Source organism: Amphiprion ocellaris, chromosome 10 (genome assembly GCF_022539595.1).
Source record: "Amphiprion ocellaris isolate individual 3 ecotype Okinawa chromosome 10, ASM2253959v1, whole genome shotgun sequence".
NCBI lineage: Eukaryota > Metazoa > Chordata > Actinopteri > Pomacentridae > Amphiprion > Amphiprion ocellaris.
This window is the reverse complement of record NC_072775.1, coordinates 9,602,018-9,623,616: the sequence shown is the minus strand read 5'-3', so window position 1 is coordinate 9,623,616 and position 21,599 is coordinate 9,602,018. Positions and strand designations below refer to the sequence as shown.

Here is a 21,599-nt window from a genome sequence, read left to right as displayed (position 1 = left end):
CAGTATTTTAGTGACTCAATAAATGCCTAAGTTGTTTTTTAAAAATGCTTTTTAGTTTTTAATAAACATTTGAGAGCCTATATGTAATCAATAAATGGCCTTTGCCTATCTTAAGAAAAATTCACTCAGAACTTTGATATGTTAACAGTACTAAATAAATCAATAAATACATGCATACACACAAAAATAAGTTAATACATTAACTATGTTAAGATAAGATTTAGATTTTTAAAAAAGTTGTTTATGTTTTTGCAGAATCCAGTATTGCTCACTGGTTGGTCATTACATTTTGTTAGTTTGATTTCACTGTTTAAAATGATGCCACCTCTTTTCAGACAGAACCTGTGATAATAAAACAATACAAAATTTTTAGTTCCGTGTTAATAAAGCACTTAAAGCTTTAAGTATGGCTAAATGCTTTTTTCAAAATTAAATATATCACTCCTTAGGTGGTAGTGGCCCCAAGTTCAGTAAAGTTGGAAAGATATTCACAGATTCACACTTCCAGCATCAATAACTCATTAGATATAGGTTGTCAAAACATAAACGGTGCCTCTTTCCCATTGTTGCAAGGCAGACAATGTGCTACAAGCCCAGTTTTATCAAAAGTAGCTGTCTTTCAAGCTACAGGAATAACATTGGTGTCTATGGAGTGAACAGGGTCCGTCTGCAATTTGCAAAACGCTGCAACAGTAAAGAGAGACAAATATTCAATAACTTCACTCTTATACATTGTAGTGTCACTAAAATCACTGCAGCCTTCAACTGGCTCCTGTTGACAAAGTGTTTTAACAGAAATGTAAATGCTGTAATTTGATTCTTTTAATAAACCATGTAACTTGAATGGATGTGATGCTGGTGTGACCACAGTTCACACGTCTGATGTTGCTCACAGTGGTCCAAGGGACGCTCAGGGAGTTTGTGTGTTTGCTCAGACTCAGGAAAAATTACAGGGAACATTGGTTTCAAATGATCTCTTTAACACGTGGTAGATGCTGCAGAGCTGAGCAGAGAGCTCCCTCTAGTGACCGAAACATGAACATGCTCTTAGGTAAAATGTGTAGCCAGATGTACTGCAGGATTTTTGATGTCGAAAGTACAAGGTGAACCCAGAGAGCCGAAAACTGCAGGGGGCAGTTTATTGCAGCACCTTGTTGCGTTAGAGGTTGATGTATTTGTGACAAACGAATGCAACAAACGAAATCATGATGCAATCTTGTGTAATGCGACCGCAAATTGCACAATTTGCACAATGAAGATGTGCATATTCAGTTGTTTTTTCACTTTTTGATTGCCTGGGGTTGTCTTAAATACCTTTAGTATCTGCATCTATACTGAAACTACATTGATGATGAGCACAATGATCTTGCAGTCGTTCTTCATATGATTGCACCCAGAAAACATTTTACTAATGAAGTTCCACTTTAAGCATAGACATAAGTCTCGCGATATTTCGATGCAAATCATTTTTAAAAAGCGGATTTTGCTATGTGTCAGTCTGTTATTTGTGTAGGTTATTTATTAGAATATATTAGTTAAATACAAAATGTATATACAAATTGTATACACATTTGATTTCCTACAGCTGCATTTTTCCCATTAGCGTTTTTCATCAGCTGTTCAGTCAAACGCTACATCCCCGTTTTCCGGTGACTTACAATACAGAGTTTTTGGTCACGTTAGTCATATTTATAACATCACGAGACTATTGCCGTCGTCGTGTGTTATAATTACTACAACTGATAACACCTGAAGGCCTCTCCCAACAGGTTTCATTGCCTGAATCAAGGAAGCTCCGCCCTGCCGGGAGACCCGAGGAAGCGAAACAAGCACTTCCTCCCACAGCTCGTTCAGTTTGAACTGCGCAACAGCGTCGCCGCCTTTTGATTGGCCGGTTGAACGCTGACCCGCACTGACAGTCAACAGCAGCCTGTGTGTGGGTGACGGCGGCTAGCATCACACTTCACCGTGAAAGTGCTAACGTCAGCCGAGCGAACAGGAAACAGCAGGTGAATTTGTGTTACACACAGCTGAGGAGACCCCTAACGAACAGGATAAAACGTTTCTACGAGTACGACGAGGATGCCTGTCCCGGCAGGAGAGGGATGAAGATGACACCGCTGTTGTGGCGAGTTGTGTCAGTGTGGATATGTGTAGCTGTAGTCTGTCGGTGAGTTGGAGACATTTCCTCCATTTAAAAACACTGCTCTTGCTTCTTTTGTTGATAAACACTGAACGAAACAACTACCACTGTGTCTGACTAGTGTTTGACAAGGTTTAACTCAGTTACACGGCTTTAGCTAGCTAGCTAACGTTGACATAACGTTGTGATGTGGCACCTGGCTGACTTCTGACCTGTTGTCAGGAGTTAGCTTGACTAGCTGACCACTAACCTAGCTAAGTTCAGAGTGGCTGTGGCAGAGTTAGCTAACAAACAAGTAGTCTTTTCAATTACGTTTATGATATTAAACTACGTATTGATGTGGCATAATTTGATTCGTTTTATCAGCCGCTTTAAATTAGTTATGTCTGTATAAATCTCCTGTAAACACTCGCTTACGAACATAAATGGGACCTTTATAGAAAATAACTGACCAAAACAACAAGAAGATTCCTGGTTATGGGTATTGATCTGCTGAGTCTACTGCACAGTGCATCCGTGACTACTGACTTTCATGACCCAAACACAGACTTGACGTTACCCGACGCTACACAGATTTGCTTCATGAGCTCTTGACAGGATTATGGGCCTTTCACGTCAGTCATGTAGGTCCTCTGGAAATCCCGAGACTCTTCAGGCTGTGCAAATCTGACAGAACACCGTAAAGCCAGCAGAGAGGGAGAGAGATTATGTATGATGATTATGGGCTGTAGCCACGATGTTAGAGGATAGCAAGAACTCACAACACGCACAGACTACAATACTTCAGACAGGGAGGAGAGGGCGGGAGATCTGATCTAATATTTTAGTAAGATCTGTGGTGGTGATGTTGGCATGGCCTACTTTCTTCAGCACAGCTTTGGACTATAATTTGGTCAAGTTGTTGCTCTGAAATAGTCACGACTATTGTAAATTTGTTTGCCATTGGATATATGGTCATACTACTTCTGTGATCTCTTTAATAAATGACCGTTTTAAATGAGTGACTCATTAGCTGGACTGTTTGTATGATTTTAACAAAAATGTGATGCAGAAGCTTGCTTGTTTATAATTTTCTAGGCTACCCAAAGGAGACAGTCCTAACCCATCTGTTTGAGCACATTTAGCACTAATACATTTAAGAAAAACTGTGGAAGAAAGAGTATATTGTGACATTTTTAATAGTGGAATATAGAAATTATAGGACTTGGGTGCATGGGTAGCTCATGATACAATACTGAGACAATGTTTATTCCACAGTAAAAATGATATATCACAAATGATTCCACAACTCCAATGTGTCTCAAGAGACTGCATTATGATACTGTATGTCACAATACCTGTGAACTGTTGTGAATGAAGTTATAGTCACCTTACAAGTAAGAGCATACTGCATGTCTTCTAATCTTATCACACTCGGAGGCCTCATCCAAAGACTGTATGATGACAGCGGACATATGGACATGATCTTTGCTCTCGTGGGAGACTTGTTTTGTCCATTTCACTTGTTGTAACAGTGGGCAATCCACTCATTCATATCCAGCCTGGTCTTTAAAGGCTTTGTTTTTATAGTATTGCATCAAGACTGCTATGAATTGAATTCCAGTTTCACTTACATTTTGTTTTATCAGTTACATTCTTGAGAAAATAATCTCATAGAGCATAATATGTAGTACAAACATATGCATCATTGCTAAGACCTAGCATGTCCAGCCTCTAAATGGGATGTTGACTGCTTTAATTCTCTGCCTGTAACCAGTTTGTTAATTATTTAGAAAACACTCAACACCACTCTCACACCAATGGGAGTTACATTATCCCTGCTGACTTTTAATTAGAAAGCAAATGTTCTGTTGTTCACTAAAGTGGTTGTGACTAGTCTAACCTTAGGGCAGATCAGCACAACTGTTGCGCCACCCAGGCTACTGGCCAAGTAAAATATCTGACCTGAAATCCAGATAATGGCTTGGATTGTTGACAAGTCACTGTTGGAGCGTGGCCTTTGAGAACAGGAATGTGACCGTGTTGCAATTATCTAAAGCCCTATCACAGCTAATTATTGTTGTTTTCCTGCCAAGACGCTTTGAATTTAACCACTTTTTCTGGCAGTGTCACCTAACAGAGCATGCTGCTGAGCAAATTACATATTTTATTGAAGTGAAAGAAGGAAGTCCAGCCTCCGCAACAAACGTACATTTAAAAAAACATCTTCAGTCAAATGTTAACACAGTATTTCTTTATTAAATTTACTCCAAAAAATAGAAAACAATTAAACAACCAGCCTTTTGGTATTCCATTCATTTGGCCTTCCTGACTTAGTTGTGCCTTTCTCCTCAGCAGATTTATCAAAAGTTTATTACATTTTGTCTTTTGTCTTGTCGTCCGCAGTTCACCTTAACTGACTTCTCTCAATGACATTTTAGATGATGGAAATTATAAGCTGGGAGTGCTTTTTATAGCCCTCACCTGCTTTGCAGGCATCAGTACGTTTCACTTTGTAAACCTCGGTCGGTTGCTGAGAAGAGCCCAGTTGTTGAGTGTTGCCACGTTTCAAGAGTCAGAGAATTTATCAGCCATGGAAATGCCATCAGCTGACAATCCTGATGGCAATTTTTGACCTGCCCGACAAGTACTGATGAGTCAGTTCAAGGTGGAGTCTGCCCCCTGCCAGTCCTTTTTCCCTGCACTGTACATTTACACATGCGTCAACGTGCATGGGACACATTACTATACAATAATCTTGAGTTGATTGGTCCGAGCCGCTTTGTGTATTTCCTATTTACAGAGCCATGGCCTTGTACAAACATCGCGCCCACGCACAGACCTGAAAGCTAGCAGTCTGTGAGGAGATATTTACTGAATTTGTCAGCTGGATTGCAGTAGAGTCGATCACTTTAACTTCAAGACTTTATGAGTTAATGAAGCTCTCCGACTTTACAAGTAGAAAAGTGTCCAGACCTTTACCCATACCACAATTACAGTGTTTTGCCAATTTTTTTTATTATTTCATGTATGAAAAGTATCTTAACATTGTTAATGTAAATTTCCCCTGGAGTGGGGAGAAATAAAGAACTTTATCTTATCTTATCTTATCTTATCTTAATGTTTGTCATTAGAGGCTCTGATTTCTGTTTATTGCAAGGGTTGTACTTTCTTTTCAGTCTTTCGCCTACTCATATTATATAATTTTCACTCCGGGGAGTCAACTTTCGGTACACTTGTATTTGTATATAATAGGCAAAAGTCACCGAAGGAAAGAAGTGAATTATATGTAATTTTCACCCTCCGAAGTACTGTATTTTCTTTTTGCTAAATAGGTGATAGGTTCAGATTCAGACAGGCGCCAGACACAAATGGAGCGTAATAAGATGTAAATAACATTTAGCAGATATTTTGTGCTTATTGTTGAAGGTCCTACAGTCAGCTGTTGAGCAATACACAGCTTGTTTGAGGTGTGTCTTCTGACTTTGACAACATTCCCTGACTCTGCACACAGATAAGATTAACAGCTACATTGGGGTACATGCCACCTGGACTTCCTTAGTACGTCATACTGAGTCATTGGGCTGCAGCTTTCTTTGTCTATACGTGCCACTACCTTCAAATGGAATTATAGTTTGTTTGATTAAAGAGTTTATGAAGTCCATACATCCTTTTAATCTTCAGTCTTTTTCAAGGTTCCAGGATGGTTTCTGTAACACAGTGATCCTTTGTTTTCTAACCCAGTGGTATTATGGCGCTGACTGTGTTTTACTTTCTCTTGCAGGTACCCCAGTTGTTATGTTGGTTGCACAGAGTTGCAGCAAGAGGCCCAGAAGATTGTATCCTCGCAGGACACCAGTTCAGAGGACGAGCCAGGGGAAAAGGCTTATCATGACAAGGTAGCTTTACATAATACTATACTACAACCCACCCCATGACTCAGGTGTAACTGGTTAGTGTAGGAAATGCTTCATATGGCAGGGCTCCAGGCTAACTTTTTCACTGGTAGCCCCGGTACGACCAATTGTCTCATTTGGCCGCACCTCCCACCTTGTCCCAGGCAAAACACAGCAGTTACTGAACATTTTCTTATCGATAGACCCTGCAATTTACCAGTGTTCCCTAAACGCCCCACATCGCAGGTTGCAGTAGCTGCTGCTTGGTGGCTGCGGCGCTCAGACAGGTGTGTGACCAAAAAATATTTTGAAAGGTGGTCAGCTAAGGCGTTCTAATGTCAGATTTGTCCCGGATGACACCGAGTGATTATTTTCTACATGGGGTCTTTAATGAGCAGAGCCTGTCGGCGTGCTCACGAGAGGACAGAATTTTAAGAGTAAATACGGCAGTACACCAGTGTTATAAAAGTACTACTCTCCACCACTGTGGTTAACACAGTAGCTGCCTGTGTCGTTCAGAGCGACACCAATACAGCTTAATGATCATTATGCCCTCGCACAACATGACCGCTTGAAATTTCAACTCGCACACTTTCAAAAAAAGGTTGCAAGTGCGATATGTATATTTCTATGCTTATTTATTTTGTGAGTGTTCTGAGACTTAACAGGTCATCTTTTAGTGTCAGTGATATTTGTTTATGTATGCATTAATGTGTGAGTGATGTTTTCTTTTTCTAGGTTGGGGAAAGCTGGGTCTCACCTGCACAGTCTGTCTCAGAACATGAGCAGCTGATAGAGGATGATCACCAAAAAGAAGAGCAGATAGCAGGAGAGGTGGACCAAAAACAATATGTGGAGGTACAAGGATTCAGTACTCTGTTTTCAAATACATATCTGTGCTAAGATTTCTAAAGGCTTTACCATTGGTTTCCACAACGGTTTCAGCCCAGGATAGTCATTCATGTGCATCCTACCATGCACTTCTTTTTATCGATTGTTCCTGGAACATTTCGGTCTTTAAGTGTTTTGTTGATCGGTCCAGCCTTGGCTAATGGGCCAAGCAATTTTTAATTTCATCCAGGGAGCTCAAATGTCTCTCTGTTTGTCCATCAGGCCTTTGAAACAGAGGAGCCTGCTGTAGAGGTAGAGCTGGAGGCAGAAAAAAGAATTTCACAATCTGAGCAAATCATAGAATATCAACATCCTGAAACTTCGGTCACTCAGGATCAGGACTCTGCCTCCGTGCTGCCTTCCCCAGACTCTGTCTCTGGCCTCTCTGTTGATAATAAAGAGGACCCCAGCATCCCTAGCCCTCAAGACAACACCCCAAATGAGTAAGTTACTATTCCCTCAAATGTCACTGAAGATATTCTTTGTTTTATTACAATTGTTCTGTCAGTTATATGTAAAAATGATAAAAGCAAATGTGATATATATGGCTTTGGTGTAGTGTACTGTTCCTGCTAAAATTTTCCCTGTTTTTCTGGATGTGTCATATGCAAAATGTATTGTTTTATCATTTCAGTGTTTCAAGAGATGCATCTGATGTAGCTGCTTCTGAGGTTCTTGATTCTGACCTGACTCCAGCTGACTGTGAAGAAGAAGAAGAGAACAACCCATATGACAATGAAAGGTAGGTACAGTTACTCATATATCCTCCAAAAATATAAAAATAACTGTTAGTTGTGAAGTTCATTTTAAAAGGCAAATGGGACTCTTGCATGAGGCAGTAATACCTTTTTTTTGGTTACCACAGCAGCCCTCCAGTAGTTCTGGAGAACACTTCCAATGCTCACACTACAGGTACTAAAACCCACACTGACCCTCCTGTAAGTTCTCCAGCTGATCACAGCACTCAGCATCTGGATACCAACATATCACACATGCTGAAAGAGAAGGTAAGTAGCTCTGATATAATGTGGACTATTTTCCTCTCTCTACCAGAGGACGTGTCCCAGCCCTCGTTTTCTCATTATCTCTGGCAGGACTCGAGCTCCCCTGTCAGCACAGACACAGATTCCAGTGTGAGCGGCAAGGACCCGGAGGACATCCCCACTTTTGATGAGTGGAAGCGGAAAATGATGGAGGTGGAAAAAGAGAAAAGTACGATTACTCATTTATTCTACTAATGAAGTTGTGCAAAAATATTCTGTGCATCTGTATCACACTGTAGTGATTCCTATTTCACATCAAACTACAGAAATGTAAAGAATGGATTTAACATTTTCTCCTTAAATCTTGGCTGTTTTTTTGTTTTGTTTTTTTTTTAAATCTGTAGCTCTGTCTACTCACACCTCAAACAACGGGGCTTCTCAAACTGTGAAGAAGGTCCAGAAGAACTTCAATAACTATGCTTCAGTGGAGTGTGGAGCCAAGATACTTGGCGCTAACCCAGAGTCTAAGGTAAGTGATGCTAGGCTTTCCATGCAGAATATTCAGCCTGTCCTGTTGGATGATGACAAACCGATAATGATTTATGTATTTGTTTCATCCAGAGCACTTCAGCCATATTGGAGGAGAACATGGACTTGTACATGTTAAACCCATGTAGTAACAAAATCTGGTATGTAAGATATTTGCATCTCCCCAAATGAGACCATTTCTTTTCATCTCTGACTGAAGTCCATTTTCTTTGTCTTGTTTCTCTTTCTCTGTTGCTCAGGTTCATTATTGAGCTCTGTGAGCCCATCCAGGTGAAGCAGCTGGACATCGCTAACTTTGAGCTCTTCTCTTCTACTCCTAAAGATTTTCTTGTCTCCATTAGTGATAGGTATGCACTGTATCTGCTGAGATTTGATACAGTATGCTCATATACTGCATCTGCTATATATTCAATGAAGCAATAAATACACAATATTTAACACCCTAGTAAATTATCTTCTGAAATAGTTGGATTTTCTACAACTAAGGATATTTTATTTTTAAATGCGAAATCAGAGGCAAGTGAATGAGCTTCACTTTCTTGAAGATGTTTCATATTTGATTCTCAAAGGGCTTCTTCACTTCTAATTACTGGCATTTAAGATATTGTGGGCTTCATTAGAACGTTGTGAGTTGTCAGGTGGTGGGGAGTGAGGTGTGTTAAACCGTTTGTGGAGGGATCGCTGGACTGTATTCTAAGTGGCTGATAAGTGGTGTCGTAGATCGCCTCCTCTGGTTAGTGTTACTCATTCCAGTGTAATGTTGATTGCTTATTTTACTCTTCTTTCAAACCATCAGTCAGTGAGTGTCCTTTGCCCTTCAGATGTAGGTAGACTTCTGGAGTGTTGACATGTGGAGTCACCTCTCCTGTTGTGCCAAGAAGTTGTTGCCTTTGTTGTAGCACTTAGATATACCATGACCTGGATGACTGAATGTCTTCAGAAACAAGGGGTTTTAATTTGAATTATTATTTTTTTAAATTTAACCTGCCTGTGTTATTTCCTTGTCATAATTTCGCTAAACTGACTGTGTTTGTATAAATGTGCTCCTGCAGATACCCAACCAATAAGTGGCTAAAGCTGGGGACGTTTCATGCCAGAGATGAACGCACAGTTCAGAGCTTCCCATTGGATGAACATCTTTATGCTAAATATGTAAAAGTGAGCAGAATTTTTGTTTTTTTATTAGTGACACTACCACTGCATCTATCTTTTTTCTTTGCTAAATTAGTGCTATGACCTTTCAGTGCTTTTAAATGTTTAACCTTTAACATCTACCCAACACACACACTGTTTTTCTGGATATATTTTGTGTGAATCTCTTTGAGTGGCAGTTTTGGTTCATTTGCTTTTATCTTGTTGCTTTTCATAGCAGTCACTGAGGTCATTCTGGTCTGCAGAGTGACTATAATAAGACTACTGTAGGAGGTCTTGCCCTTTTCCTTAGTGTTGCTCATGTTGTACATTCTTCTCAATAAAACTGTCAGCCAAATTCAGATAAAATCAACATGCTCTCTTTAGTCCTGTTTTGAATGCATGTTTACATCTCCTTAATTTTTCTCTTTTTTTTCTGTTTCTCTTGCTTCAGATGTTCACCAAGTACATAAAGGTTAGCCTGCCCTTCTTGTAGTGCTCTGTGTTTGGGTGAACTGAACATGGAGGAGAATGTGTTTTGTGTCTTTCAGTGTGGTGTGATCAACATTTAACAGATCTAACTTGCTATGCTGCCTGCAAACTATTACGACTTCAAGACATTCTCTCTGAGAAGGCTTTTATCACACACTATAAATATTTTATAACCCATTTAATGACACCCACCAGTTGTCATTCAAATCATCATTCAGCCAAATGATTTAACTTATCATATACTGAGATGTTTCTCTGTTGCAGTAACTCACTGCCAGTCAGTCCATCAGTGTTTCACTCCTATGTACTGATTTGACAACCAAACAAAATCAACGCTTTGCTGTTTGTTCATAACTGCTGCTGAAAGTGTTGATTTGTGTGGGTTTTAATATGGCAACACATTTTATGAAATAATCTAAATCTCTTTTGCATTTTTGTTTGTTTTGTTTGTTTGTTTTTTCCAGGTAGAGCTGGTCTCTCACTTTGGTTCTGAACATTTTTGCCCCCTTAGTCTCCTAAGGTACGTAACAAATTGGGAAATAAAACATGCTTTTAACATGTAGCATAAATTATGATGCATTACCAGCTTTTACTTTAGAAACTTGGTAAATAAGGAGAGAGAAATGTTTCCATGGAATGAAAAATAAGAAACCAGTGCCATGCATGTGTGACTGTTTTGTGTTATACTGTTTGTACATGATTATGCATTTGTTAGTGTGTAAATAACTGGTTTAATTGTAATTGAACAAGTTTGCTCGAACTCTGTCTTCCACATGATAGCTTGCTGCATACTTCCATAGCTCTAGTTATATTTAGCATGAGGTTATAGTTACTGAGCGCAACCTTATGCAGTAGTTTAGACTTAGCAGCTGTAGATACCACTTCTGCAAAATGCAAAATATGAATCTGACCTATGCTTACACGTAAAGAGGGAGCAGGAAATGTTTACTATAGCAGTGGAATAGGAATTGAAACTATACAGCAGCGGTTATTTCTGGTACAGTTTCAGGTATTGCCTCATGAGAAATTGAACGCTGGTTTGATGCCTGTGCTTTCGCTTATACTTTCATATTGAGAAGGAGCAGCTATAAGCTACCTCTCCTATATGATCAGTGTGTGGCTGTGGTTTTAAATTGATTTCGCTTGTTTTGCTCAGGGTGTTTGGAACAAGCATGGTGGAGGAGTATGAGGAGATAGCTGATCCCTCAGAAAGACCAGATGACCAGGATGACGACTTGGGTATGAACATTTTCAGTTGCTGAAATCCAGTTTGTGGAGTTTATCTTTTCTTTTCCTAGTTAAACCCAGCCTAATGTAACTTTAACCTGTTCAGTAGAGTTTGTATCAGTTATACTAAACTTGTGTTGAAATTCTTAAATTCATTTATATATTCCAACATTTTCATTTTAATGTGCCAAAACTAATGTGACATTAAAACCACATGTTCAAAGGTTTTCTTGAAGGATGGATGTGATTTATTGCATCTACGTGAAAACTTTGAGTGTGATAATTATAACTCCTTACAGATTATCCCTCTGGATATGCATCTGGTGAAGTCAAGTTAACTAATAATATAATTGGAACAGCTAAAGGTAAGCCTGACTTAAATGAATTCCTACTGCATTAAGATGAGTACGTTGACCTCAGAGTTGGATTATTGTAATTAATCGTAACTGTGGCATTTCCTTTTCTCTTTAGATGCCCTGATGAACATGGTGAATAATATTGCTAACAATGTTCTTGGGGGAAGCGCAGAGTTGCAAGGTGCAGACAACACATCATCACAGGCATACAAACCTAAAATAAAAGCTTTTGCCTTTTCAATCATATACAGCGTCCACTAATGTGACATCCATTACCTTATGTTAAAATAAAATGGGAATGTTTAACTAAAATAATTCTTTGTACAGCTAGTCCTCATTAATATTTCTTATCTGTGTTTTAAAGGCAATCTTTCATCCCAAGAAGTGAATGTGACTGAGCCATCACAACAGCTTGAGACCTCCACTGAAACTACCACTACAGACCTTACTTCAGTGTGAGTACCTGTCACAGTCTTTTAAAGGAGCATTCCACTGATTTGATGTTGTAGCACTATTGTATACCTAGATTACCCATCGTGCAATTTAACAGCTGACAACATGGTGAGACATGTTGGTTTCTTTGTGTTGGTAACACCTACTATATGGGACATGGAATTGCCAGCTGAAGTGCTTGAGGGTCAAGCCTGTAAAAACATTGATCTTAATTATTGCATATTTTAATGAGTTTTCCTACCTGATTGTAAACATGATGGGAAATAATGTAAAAGAGACTTGAGTTTCTTTTGCATTTTAGTCTTTAAATGGCTCTTATTGTTTAAACCCTGCCTTTTCTGGCCTAAATTTTTTTTTTGTTGTTGTTGTTTTTTTTTTTTTGTTTTAAATTGTAAGAACTGGTTTATTATTATAAACTGTAAGGTTTACCAGGAAACACCACAATGAAGGTTAGTTAATGTATTGTTTTACTAGAGATGTGGATGTCACTCTTCATCATAGAAAATAAACAAGATTATTTGAAATAACTCTAAAATAACAAAACAAATCCAATCATGCGAATCTACTACTATTTCAATTTTCAAAGTTACTTATTCAGGTGACGTTTAAGTGATGATGTTTTGCACATCCTTGAAACAAGGATCTTTCTGCATGGAGTTTGCATGTATCTCTGTGCATGCGTGGGTTTTCTCCGGGTAATCCAGCTTCCTTCCACAGTCCAAAAACATGCTCAGGTTAATTGATTATTCTAAATTGCCCGTAGGTGTGAATGTGAGAGTGATTGTTTGTCTCTGTATGTAGCCCTGCGACAGACTGGCGACCTGTCCAGGGTGTCCCCTGCCTTCGCCCGAGTCAGCTGGGATAGACTCCAGCCCCCCCCGCGACCCTAGTGAGGATTAAGCGGTGTATAGATAATGGATGGATGGATGGATGAAACAAGGATCTTTCTGTATGGAGTTTGCATGTATCTCTGTGCATGTGTGGGTTTTCTCCGGGTAATCCAGCTTCCTTCCACAGTCCAAAAACATGCTCAGGTTAATTGGTAACTCTAAATTGTCTGTGGGTGTGATTGTGAGTATGTTTGGTTGTCTGTCTCTATGAGTAGCCCCCAAGACCTATAAATTGATTATATTGTATAAAATTGGTAGTTTCCCTTTAATGTGACTGATAATTTTAATGATTTTCTGAGTTTAACTGAATATTTCTGTTAAATTTTTTTTCTTACTCTGGAAGAGAAAAGGTGATAAATATGGCCTTAGGTTTTGAAATGCGGTATGACCTCTCTGAAGTCCACATGAAAACCTATGAAAATTTGCTTCTAATGTGTCTTGGTGTAAGTATATTTAGGTGTTATTTTATTTTTCCTCCAAAATCTTACATAAATGCATGCAAAAGTAATAATATTACAAAATCCCTACAAACAAATGCTAGTACATGATAGTTCCTCAAATCTGATACCATGTATTGATTTTCTCTAGCATCTCCATAGTGTAGCCATTTTCCATTTGTGAAATAACAGGAGGGCGTTGTACATGCTCTTCAGATATTTTGTAGTTGAACTTCAGGTGTTTTCTGTACTTGGTGACTGATACTCCTCCTTAACTGTATCTACAATATACTATATTGTCTTTCTCTCTCTCTCTCTCTGTAGTTCAGAAACTGAAGAAGTGCAGATTCCACCTGACCCTGAGATCCCTGAAACTATAGACCCTTCATTAGAGACCCCTTTGCCAGAAACTCCTACTATCGATAGCAGCAAACAAGAGCTCCCCCTAGTGGAGGAACAAATAGTCATTCCTTTACAGAAAGATGAAGAAGAACATATAAGCTCTACGATCATTCTTCTGGACAAGGAGGACGAGTTGGATGAAGACAAAGAGAAACGGGATCATCATGAACAACAAGAAAGCCAAAACTACTGCTCTCTACTTCCTTCACTTTCCTCATGCTCTTGTGCAGCCTCCCTTCAGGAGTATTTCCAGCAGCAATGTTCAGCCTCACTATCCAAAAAGAGGAAATGCCAAAAAATGGATAGAAAGCAAACGATTACACCCATCCAGACGCCAGCTTGGCAGCTAACTCTGTCCCCCACTGCCTGCCCTGAACCTCAGCAACACCACACTGAGGTACATCAGCCCCATGAAAAAGAACAAGCTTCTGAGCAGGAGCCAGAGAGTGAAGCCATCGCGTCAGAAGCACCGCAGCCTCCAGGGAACACAGTAGAATCTGTATCTGAACCTCCTCCGCTGGAGCCCAGTCAAACCTCGAACCTCCCCAAACCGAGTGCCACTCATTCATCCTTTGCCAAACCTACCCCTGTTGTGGAAACACCACAGCTGTCTTCTGAGGAGCCAGTAAAGGAGCCAGCGCCACAAAAGAGCCAGGATGTGCTGGCTGAGGAGAAGCACATTGAGCCTTCAGCTTCTCTCAGTAACTCTCTCTCTATAAAACCCACTGTTAGTGCTGAAGTGGACGATGCATCAGCAGCACCAACGGAGGAGAAGCCTAATGTTGATATTACTCAAGAAGAAATAAATACAGTCATCCAAACCCAAGTTAAGACAGATCTGTCTCCAGTTCTGCTTCCCACCATCCCACCTTATTTAGAACAACCTGACCCACCAGTTGAACCTGAAAGCAGCACTGCTTCCACTGAAGTATCCCACCCTACTATAGACACTGTCACAGAGCCTGAGCCCTCTGGTGGTCCTCCGGCCATCACAGATGCTAAAATGGAGGATCTTACAGAAGACATCTCTACATCTTCAGGTGGCATCAATCAGCTACCTCGTCCTTCTTCTCCGACTCCTCCTTCGCCTACCTCACCATCCCTCTCAGACATCTATGCAGATCCCCCGAATGGCACAGAGCAGAATGGGAACCCAGTGCACGGAACCAACCAGAAAGAGTCTGTGTTCATGAGACTCAACAACCGCATCAAAGCCCTGGAGATGAACATGTCGCTCAGCGGGCGCTACCTGGAGCAGCTTAGCCAGAGGTGACCAACAGTGGCACACAACAGCTATACACAAAGAAGGAAATAAGTAAATATAAAGATTGTTTATGAAGTTATGACCTTAACATGTTCACAATATTTTACTTGAAGGTATCGAAAGCAAATGGAGGAGATGCAGAAGGCTTTCAACAAAACCATCATTAAACTTCAGAACACCTCTAGAATTGCAGAGGAGCAGGTGAGAAAGCTGCCATGTAGAGATGTAGAATAGGCTTCTTACTCGACTTTGAGATTCCAAAAATACAGAGTCAGCCAAAATAATGTTTACACACATCAGGAAAAGAAAAACTTGCATAAATATTTCAATACCAAATTTATTCAGACATCACAAGATTGATACAAGTTACCTTTGGCCTCTACAATTACAAGAGGTGCTCAAAGTGGTGGCCATTGGCTTCCAGACATTTCTGTGTGCGGCAAACTACTGCAAACCCTAACTACATTCATGAGGGTAATGCCATCTGTTGGGAAAACATCGTACAAAAGTACACAGTGTTATCGTAATTTGATCAGACTTGGAAAGAGGTATCTATATGTGTAGAAGTACTTACCCAAATTATATATTCATTAAAGTTTTTCTTTTCCTGATGTGTGTGTACATTATTTGGGCTGACTCTGTATTAACATATTTATTCATAATACACTTGAAATTCTTACTGTCTTGAAGAACAGTAACCAAGAATTTGAGTTGTTTCTTCTACATTTGTGATGTGTTTTTCCTAAAGTTGTTTCTTTGATTATTGCATGTTGCAATAGTCAATATCTTTATGTCACCAATGGCTTAAATGCCCTCATGTAATGTGAAAGGTTTGCTGGTAGTAGCAAACGGGTAAAACTAAAGAGTGAATATTTTACTTCCAATCATCAGGTGTGCAGAAGCACAACTCCACATAATGCTGTTGTTTCATATCACCAAGATGCAAAGTGTTTGCTTATACATTCACCCGTATCAATAAGGGCTGCACAATTATGATCAAGATCACCATTTTTTGTCGTAATTATTCACGGCTATTTTTTTGGTAACAAAACTTTAAAAAATTCTTTCATTTACTTTTTATTCTTTCACTTTTTTGATAAAGCTCTGCTCTCACTTTCATTCTGTACTACAGTCCTGCTAATGTGCAAATCTTTGCATCAATATTAGGTTTTAAAATATGACACCTCTGCAACTGAATTCAGTGCAGCTTGCTGAAGCAGAATATAAATAAATCCTCCCAAAATAACTCACTTGCTGAATATCTGGTAATTGGAATTTCCAAAATGTCCTTAAACGCCTCACATGCAGGATGTGGCTAAAGAGAGCTTTGCTAAAGCTGAAACAGAGTGATTACCTCCACATGGGCTGTTTTATTTAATAGGCAGAGTGAACATTTTATACAAATAAATCACAGTCAATCATTTAAGTGTGGGAAGCCAAAATTGTGTATGTTAATATTTGATAAATTTTTTGGCCTTATTACCAGTTTTATAGGGTGATACTTTGTCAGCGTTGTGTTTAAAAATTGCTGCTGGGCCCTCAAGTCTGCAAAATAAGAACCACTTAAAATACCTCCATGCATTAGCCATTGCCTTATGGGGATTCATGGGCAGCTCGAGCCTCTACCAGCAAAACCTGCCCTTAACCTGTTGGGCATAAGGTGAGGCACAAGTGGGGAAACCATCACAGGGGTAACACAAAGAGACGGATAACCATGCGTGATCACACTCATGACTAGTTAAGAATCACTGAACCTGCAGAAACTCCACTGTGAGAACATGTAAACTCACAGTTGGCAACCGTGCCAACCACCACACTGCACACACCTTACACAATGTTTCTTCTTCATATTTATTCACATCCCTTTACATTGGAGGGATGTGATTCAGAATAATGGTTACATAATTAGTTGTCCTTTTTTCTCCCATAGGACCAACGTCAGACTGAATCCATTCAGGTGCTGCAGGGCCAGCTGGAGAATGTGACTCAGCTGGTTCTCAACCTGTCTGTCAGAGTCAGTCAGCTGCAGAATGAGGTAGATACAACACTCAAGGCACAAAGCCTTCACCTGTAATCAGTGTTTTTTTTCAGCCTGATGCCATACTGAGTAATATTAGTCTTTTCTCAGAACAGAGTCATCTTGGACGTATCGTACCGTTACTTTCACCCACCAGGTTCTAACACATGAGGACAATCCTTGCAATCCATGCAACTTTGTGCTTAAGTGAATTCATGAATACATCTCATAGTGTGATTTAAAGAAATTGTTGTACAAAGGATACAAGACCAGATGTTTATGTTAATTGAAGTGCAAGAAAGATTCAGATTGTTCCCTTGTGTTAAATTTGTACAATATTTTTGTAACATTACTTTTCTATCCCATTCTGTGTCATATAAGATGTTGCTGCTGTTCTGCTAATAAGCTTGATTTGTTTTCTAGGTGTCAGACAGGCAGAATTACCTGCTGCTGTCTCTTGCGTTGTGTTTGTGTCTCGGCTTTCTGGTGTGTGCCAACCACTGCCGCATCTCCACCGTTCCTCCAGCCGTAGAACCAGAACCACCCATGCCCAAGAGCTACACCTTCTGCTGTCCTGAAAGGTAGAAATAAAGGCCCAGTGCGGTGTTGGTGGTAGAAAATACAATGCCTCGGATAAATTTATGGCAAAGAAAAAAAAATATAGCATAAAGGAGAGATGTGAATAACTGCTTCAGTTGGGCTGTTATGCCTAATGGGCAGAGGTTACAGTGTCTTGAATGGCTTGTACTCATTAAACTAGTTTATTGATACAATTATTCACCAAGAACATCGTGGCTGGAAGCCTAAATGATCACACATCTGTGAGTGATGTGTTAATAAAGGTGCCGCATGCAGTGTTTTCCTTCAACCATTACTGTACTGTTTTCTGAACAGGCAGCTCTCTTGTGGTGATGAGACGGGCTTGAAGAGAAGTGCATCCTATCCACTCATACACTCTGAGTCATTCCAGTTAGCCACCACTGAAGGTAAGACTGTACCACATAAAGAACCAAGAGAACATAATGGTATTAGTAAGTCTTGAGAATCTGTCTTCTGAAAGTAATCAGTTAATGTAAGCCTGATTTTTTTTTTGTGTGTGCAATAGGCCCAGAAATGCTGCATGCAGAGGAGACACAAAGTCTCTGCTCAGTGAACAGAAAGGTGTGTAACATTAGTTGCATTAAGATATGTTTGAAGCAGGTTGTATCATGTTACCAAGATTAAATTGAGTCTCATGCTTCTCCTTGTTCTTTTGTACCTTCCCTTTCCCCACACAGAAGAGGCGTCGTAAGATGAAACCCCTGGACAAAGTAGAGACTCTGAAACCCTCTTTTCACGCTGCTCCAGAACTGTGTAACGGAGCTGTAATATGTAACGGTGTGCCTGTCACCACTAACCCCATCCCCATTACACAAAGGTTACTGCAACCTACCTTTAGAGACTCACCATCAGAAGGAAGCTCAGAGGGATCTTCTCATTCAGATGACCCCTCTTTCTGTGGCATCTCAACCTGCTCTCGGATCTGTGACGGCCTCCCTCCACCCAAGGGCCGGGCGGAGAAACGGGCATTAAGACGCAGGCGTCCAAAGCCCAGCTGTGCAGTGGTGGATATGCTTCATGTTCCTCGGAGGGACGAGAGTGAACCTTTGCCCATTGCTACCATACATGACATCATGAAAAGGAAAACTGAGCAAAGCTCTGGAACATTTGTGGCGCTCTCAGGTCCTGTCTGACTTTAACAGAGACTAAAACTCCACTCCTTCTCACTGCTAGACTCTTTCAAAAAGAGGATGGCTGTACATTTCTGTAGCCAGAGGCAGCTTTCAGCTTCAACATGAGACAATCCATTTATTCTTACTGTTAATTTGTTTTTTGTTCATGTTCTGTGTTCAGTTCTCGTCAGACATTTATATTTGTTACATTTCGAACTGAAGAAATGTCTTCCCAGCTTTCCATTAAAGCTTTTCTCTTTTGTTTGTGAAACTTTTTGCGCCTGTAACTTCTTTGCTTTTCTGTCTTTTAAAACATCTATCTCAATTTTCAAACTATTTCATCTGATCTCTAGCAAAACCTGCGAAGAAATCTAAAAAGACATTAGCTGTTGTCAATTTCCCTTTGTTTTTTTTAAAATTTTTTTTGTTTGTTTTTTCTTCCTGAAAGTGGAAAAATAGAACAAAAAAAATTCATTAAGGTTATGTTAAATTTGATTAACTATTTTTTTATACACAACACTATGGGACGCAAAGAAAATTGGAATCCTGTCAAAATGTGGTTAGAAAAATCTATGGCATTTTTAATTTCTACCACAAAACAGTTTATGAAAGATGGGAGCTAACAGCTAAAGATTTTTTTAAAAAGCAGGAAATGTGTCACTTTAAATTTAGGATTGAAAAGAAGTCTAGTGACATAAATTTAATTTCTGTTCCTGCTGTCAGTCTTTGACATGCCATGGCTTTTAAATACCAATTTTCATTTCATTTACCGTATAGTTGACTCATCTGATTTATTGTTTTAGTGTTGGAGGTGCAGTCATTGTATTGTTCACTGCTTTTACACCGAAAAAATGAATTTCTGCCATCCTTTTTCTACCATAGAATCAAGCTTAATTCAAATTCCAAGTGATTCGGAGAATGCTATTAACCCTTTGATGTGCAGTGTGGGTCAGGAGATACCCATTTTCCATTGAACTTGGGTCACTTTTGTGCCATGTTGCGCATCAAAGGGTTACGAGAAAATGAAAATTAATGACTGAGCTGGATTTGAAATTGTATGTGAAAGTGTCATTGTTGGCCTCAGGATTGATGGAGGAATACAGTGTTGCTCTTCTACTCACATAGATGGTTTCCCCAATGACATGACCAGTGTTGGGGCTGTAAAGCAAAAAGAAATTACTGACTTTGACTTTTTTTCTCCCTATAGGAAGGAATTTGTGAAAGTACTTGTTCCATTACTTATATAAAACTCACAACATTATTGGCAGTTAATCTAATGTTAAATCTTAAATTTGCCAAAATATCAGCACAAATCCCTCTTGTGCTGAGGGTGAAATACAATATTTCATTTATGATTAAAGCCAACACCAGAATTGGTGAAAACCAGCCAGAGGAGCCCTTCACAGAAAAGTAAAGTAAAAACAAGGCTCAGTTGTGCATCTAAGAAAATCGAGGTGGCACTGGGAGTAGGCTACACTGCCTCAAAATAAAAGCGATAACGAACTCCTGAATGTAAGAACAGCATTGCGTTACGTTCCAACACTGATAACACAATGAGCATCAAAAGCTTATGCTATCCGCTTTTGATTGCTGACCAGTTTTAGATAACATATTAGTTTGTACTTGTACTGTTTGTATGTAGTTGAAAGCTGAATCCAGGAACTTTAATTTACTTCACTTTGTAGTTGGTTACACATTCTTGGGTCAACTATGGCATGAAAGACTAAGAAGATGGCATAAATTCTGCAGAATCTGACAGGTCACAGGATACGGCACAACAAATTGAATGTGGCGCTGCTGTTCACTTTGTCATGTGATTGGCTGAGTGATTTTTGCAGTGATTTTCTCAGTCAATTCTGCAAACCGCTGTATTCACACATGCATAGTGATGTGGAGCCCGTTTGTATCAGACAGCAGCTTTATAAAAAAAAAATAAAGATGCAACAAGGTCTGCAGTTCAATGCAAAACTGAACTGCAGTAACCTCCTTATATAAGTGATTATTCCTTCCGTCCAGCAGGGGGCAGTGCAATCTTTGTGTAAACCCACACTGGGTGATTTTTTGATCTCCCATCTCCATCAGTTTTCATGTGATGACTCATCAGTCAGGATGAAAGTAACTGAGTGGAAGGGCTAATACTGCTCTCCACCATGTGAACTCATTTGCTTTGTGCTCCTACAAAGCCGGTGAAGCTGCTGTCCTTATTATCCTGCTTGTGTTCTGCGATTAAATGAGCTTGTTAGGCTCCGAAGTGAAGAATATCCAACCAAACGTGCTCGCTGCTTTTGCCGCGCACATTTGTAGTGCGTCACGGGAAACAGCAATGAACATAAAATGTTTGAAGAAAAAGGACCTTTCTGATGCGAGGCCCCAACCAAAAGCATTTATCCAATCTCTCCAGCTGTGATTTTCAAGTCAAAAAACTGGATTATTTACTTTGCAGCTCACTGCTGTCTCTTGCTGGCCGTGGTCAGGCAGGGTCAGAGTGGTGCTGGATGTGAGAAATTAGGTTAAAACCTCTTTATTCATCTGACCTGGTTGGATAGCAGGAGCCTTTCAGAGATAAGCGTGCCTGATGCTCTTTTTTTTTTCTCCTTCATTTTGTTAACAGAATTCCTGGGTTTCTCTTTGCCCTGCCTCGTCCCAAAGATTATCTGTAAATGCAGGGCTGCAATCCTCTTTTCCCAGGCACTCAGTTTTTTATTTTTTTTATCCCAGCTTTGTTATGGACTGGATATTCTTAGTATGATGTTGTATGTATGTGTGTGCTTTTTCAT

The 21,599-nt window shown here is 39.7% G+C and overlaps 1 protein-coding gene across 2 annotated transcripts; it reads left to right on the top strand.

The window, feature by feature from the left end:
• Positions 1 to 1,906: 1,906 nt before the first annotated feature.
• Positions 1,907 to 19,093, top strand: LOC111587094 (SUN domain-containing ossification factor-like). 2 transcript variants are annotated; one of them, XM_023296918.3, is made up of 24 exons: positions 1,907 to 2,170; positions 5,907 to 6,021; positions 6,757 to 6,876; positions 7,132 to 7,352; positions 7,544 to 7,651; positions 7,775 to 7,916; positions 8,004 to 8,121; positions 8,297 to 8,421; positions 8,514 to 8,581; positions 8,681 to 8,788; positions 9,494 to 9,599; positions 10,027 to 10,047; positions 10,529 to 10,584; positions 11,221 to 11,303; positions 11,591 to 11,656; positions 11,763 to 11,828; positions 12,012 to 12,102; positions 13,752 to 15,098; positions 15,207 to 15,294; positions 17,024 to 17,128; positions 17,534 to 17,691; positions 18,005 to 18,096; positions 18,216 to 18,271; positions 18,388 to 19,093. In XM_023296918.3, the coding sequence occupies exons 1-24, from the start codon at positions 2,106 to 2,108 to the stop codon at positions 18,841 to 18,843; spliced, it is 3,981 nt and encodes a 1,326-aa protein (XP_023152686.2). In that variant the 5' UTR covers positions 1,907 to 2,105; the 3' UTR covers positions 18,844 to 19,093. The 2 variants fall into 2 exon arrangements, with proteins under 2 accessions (XP_023152686.2, XP_023152694.2); XM_023296926.3 differs by lacking the exon at positions 10,027 to 10,047.
• The last annotated feature ends 2,506 nt before the right edge of the window (positions 19,094 to 21,599 follow it).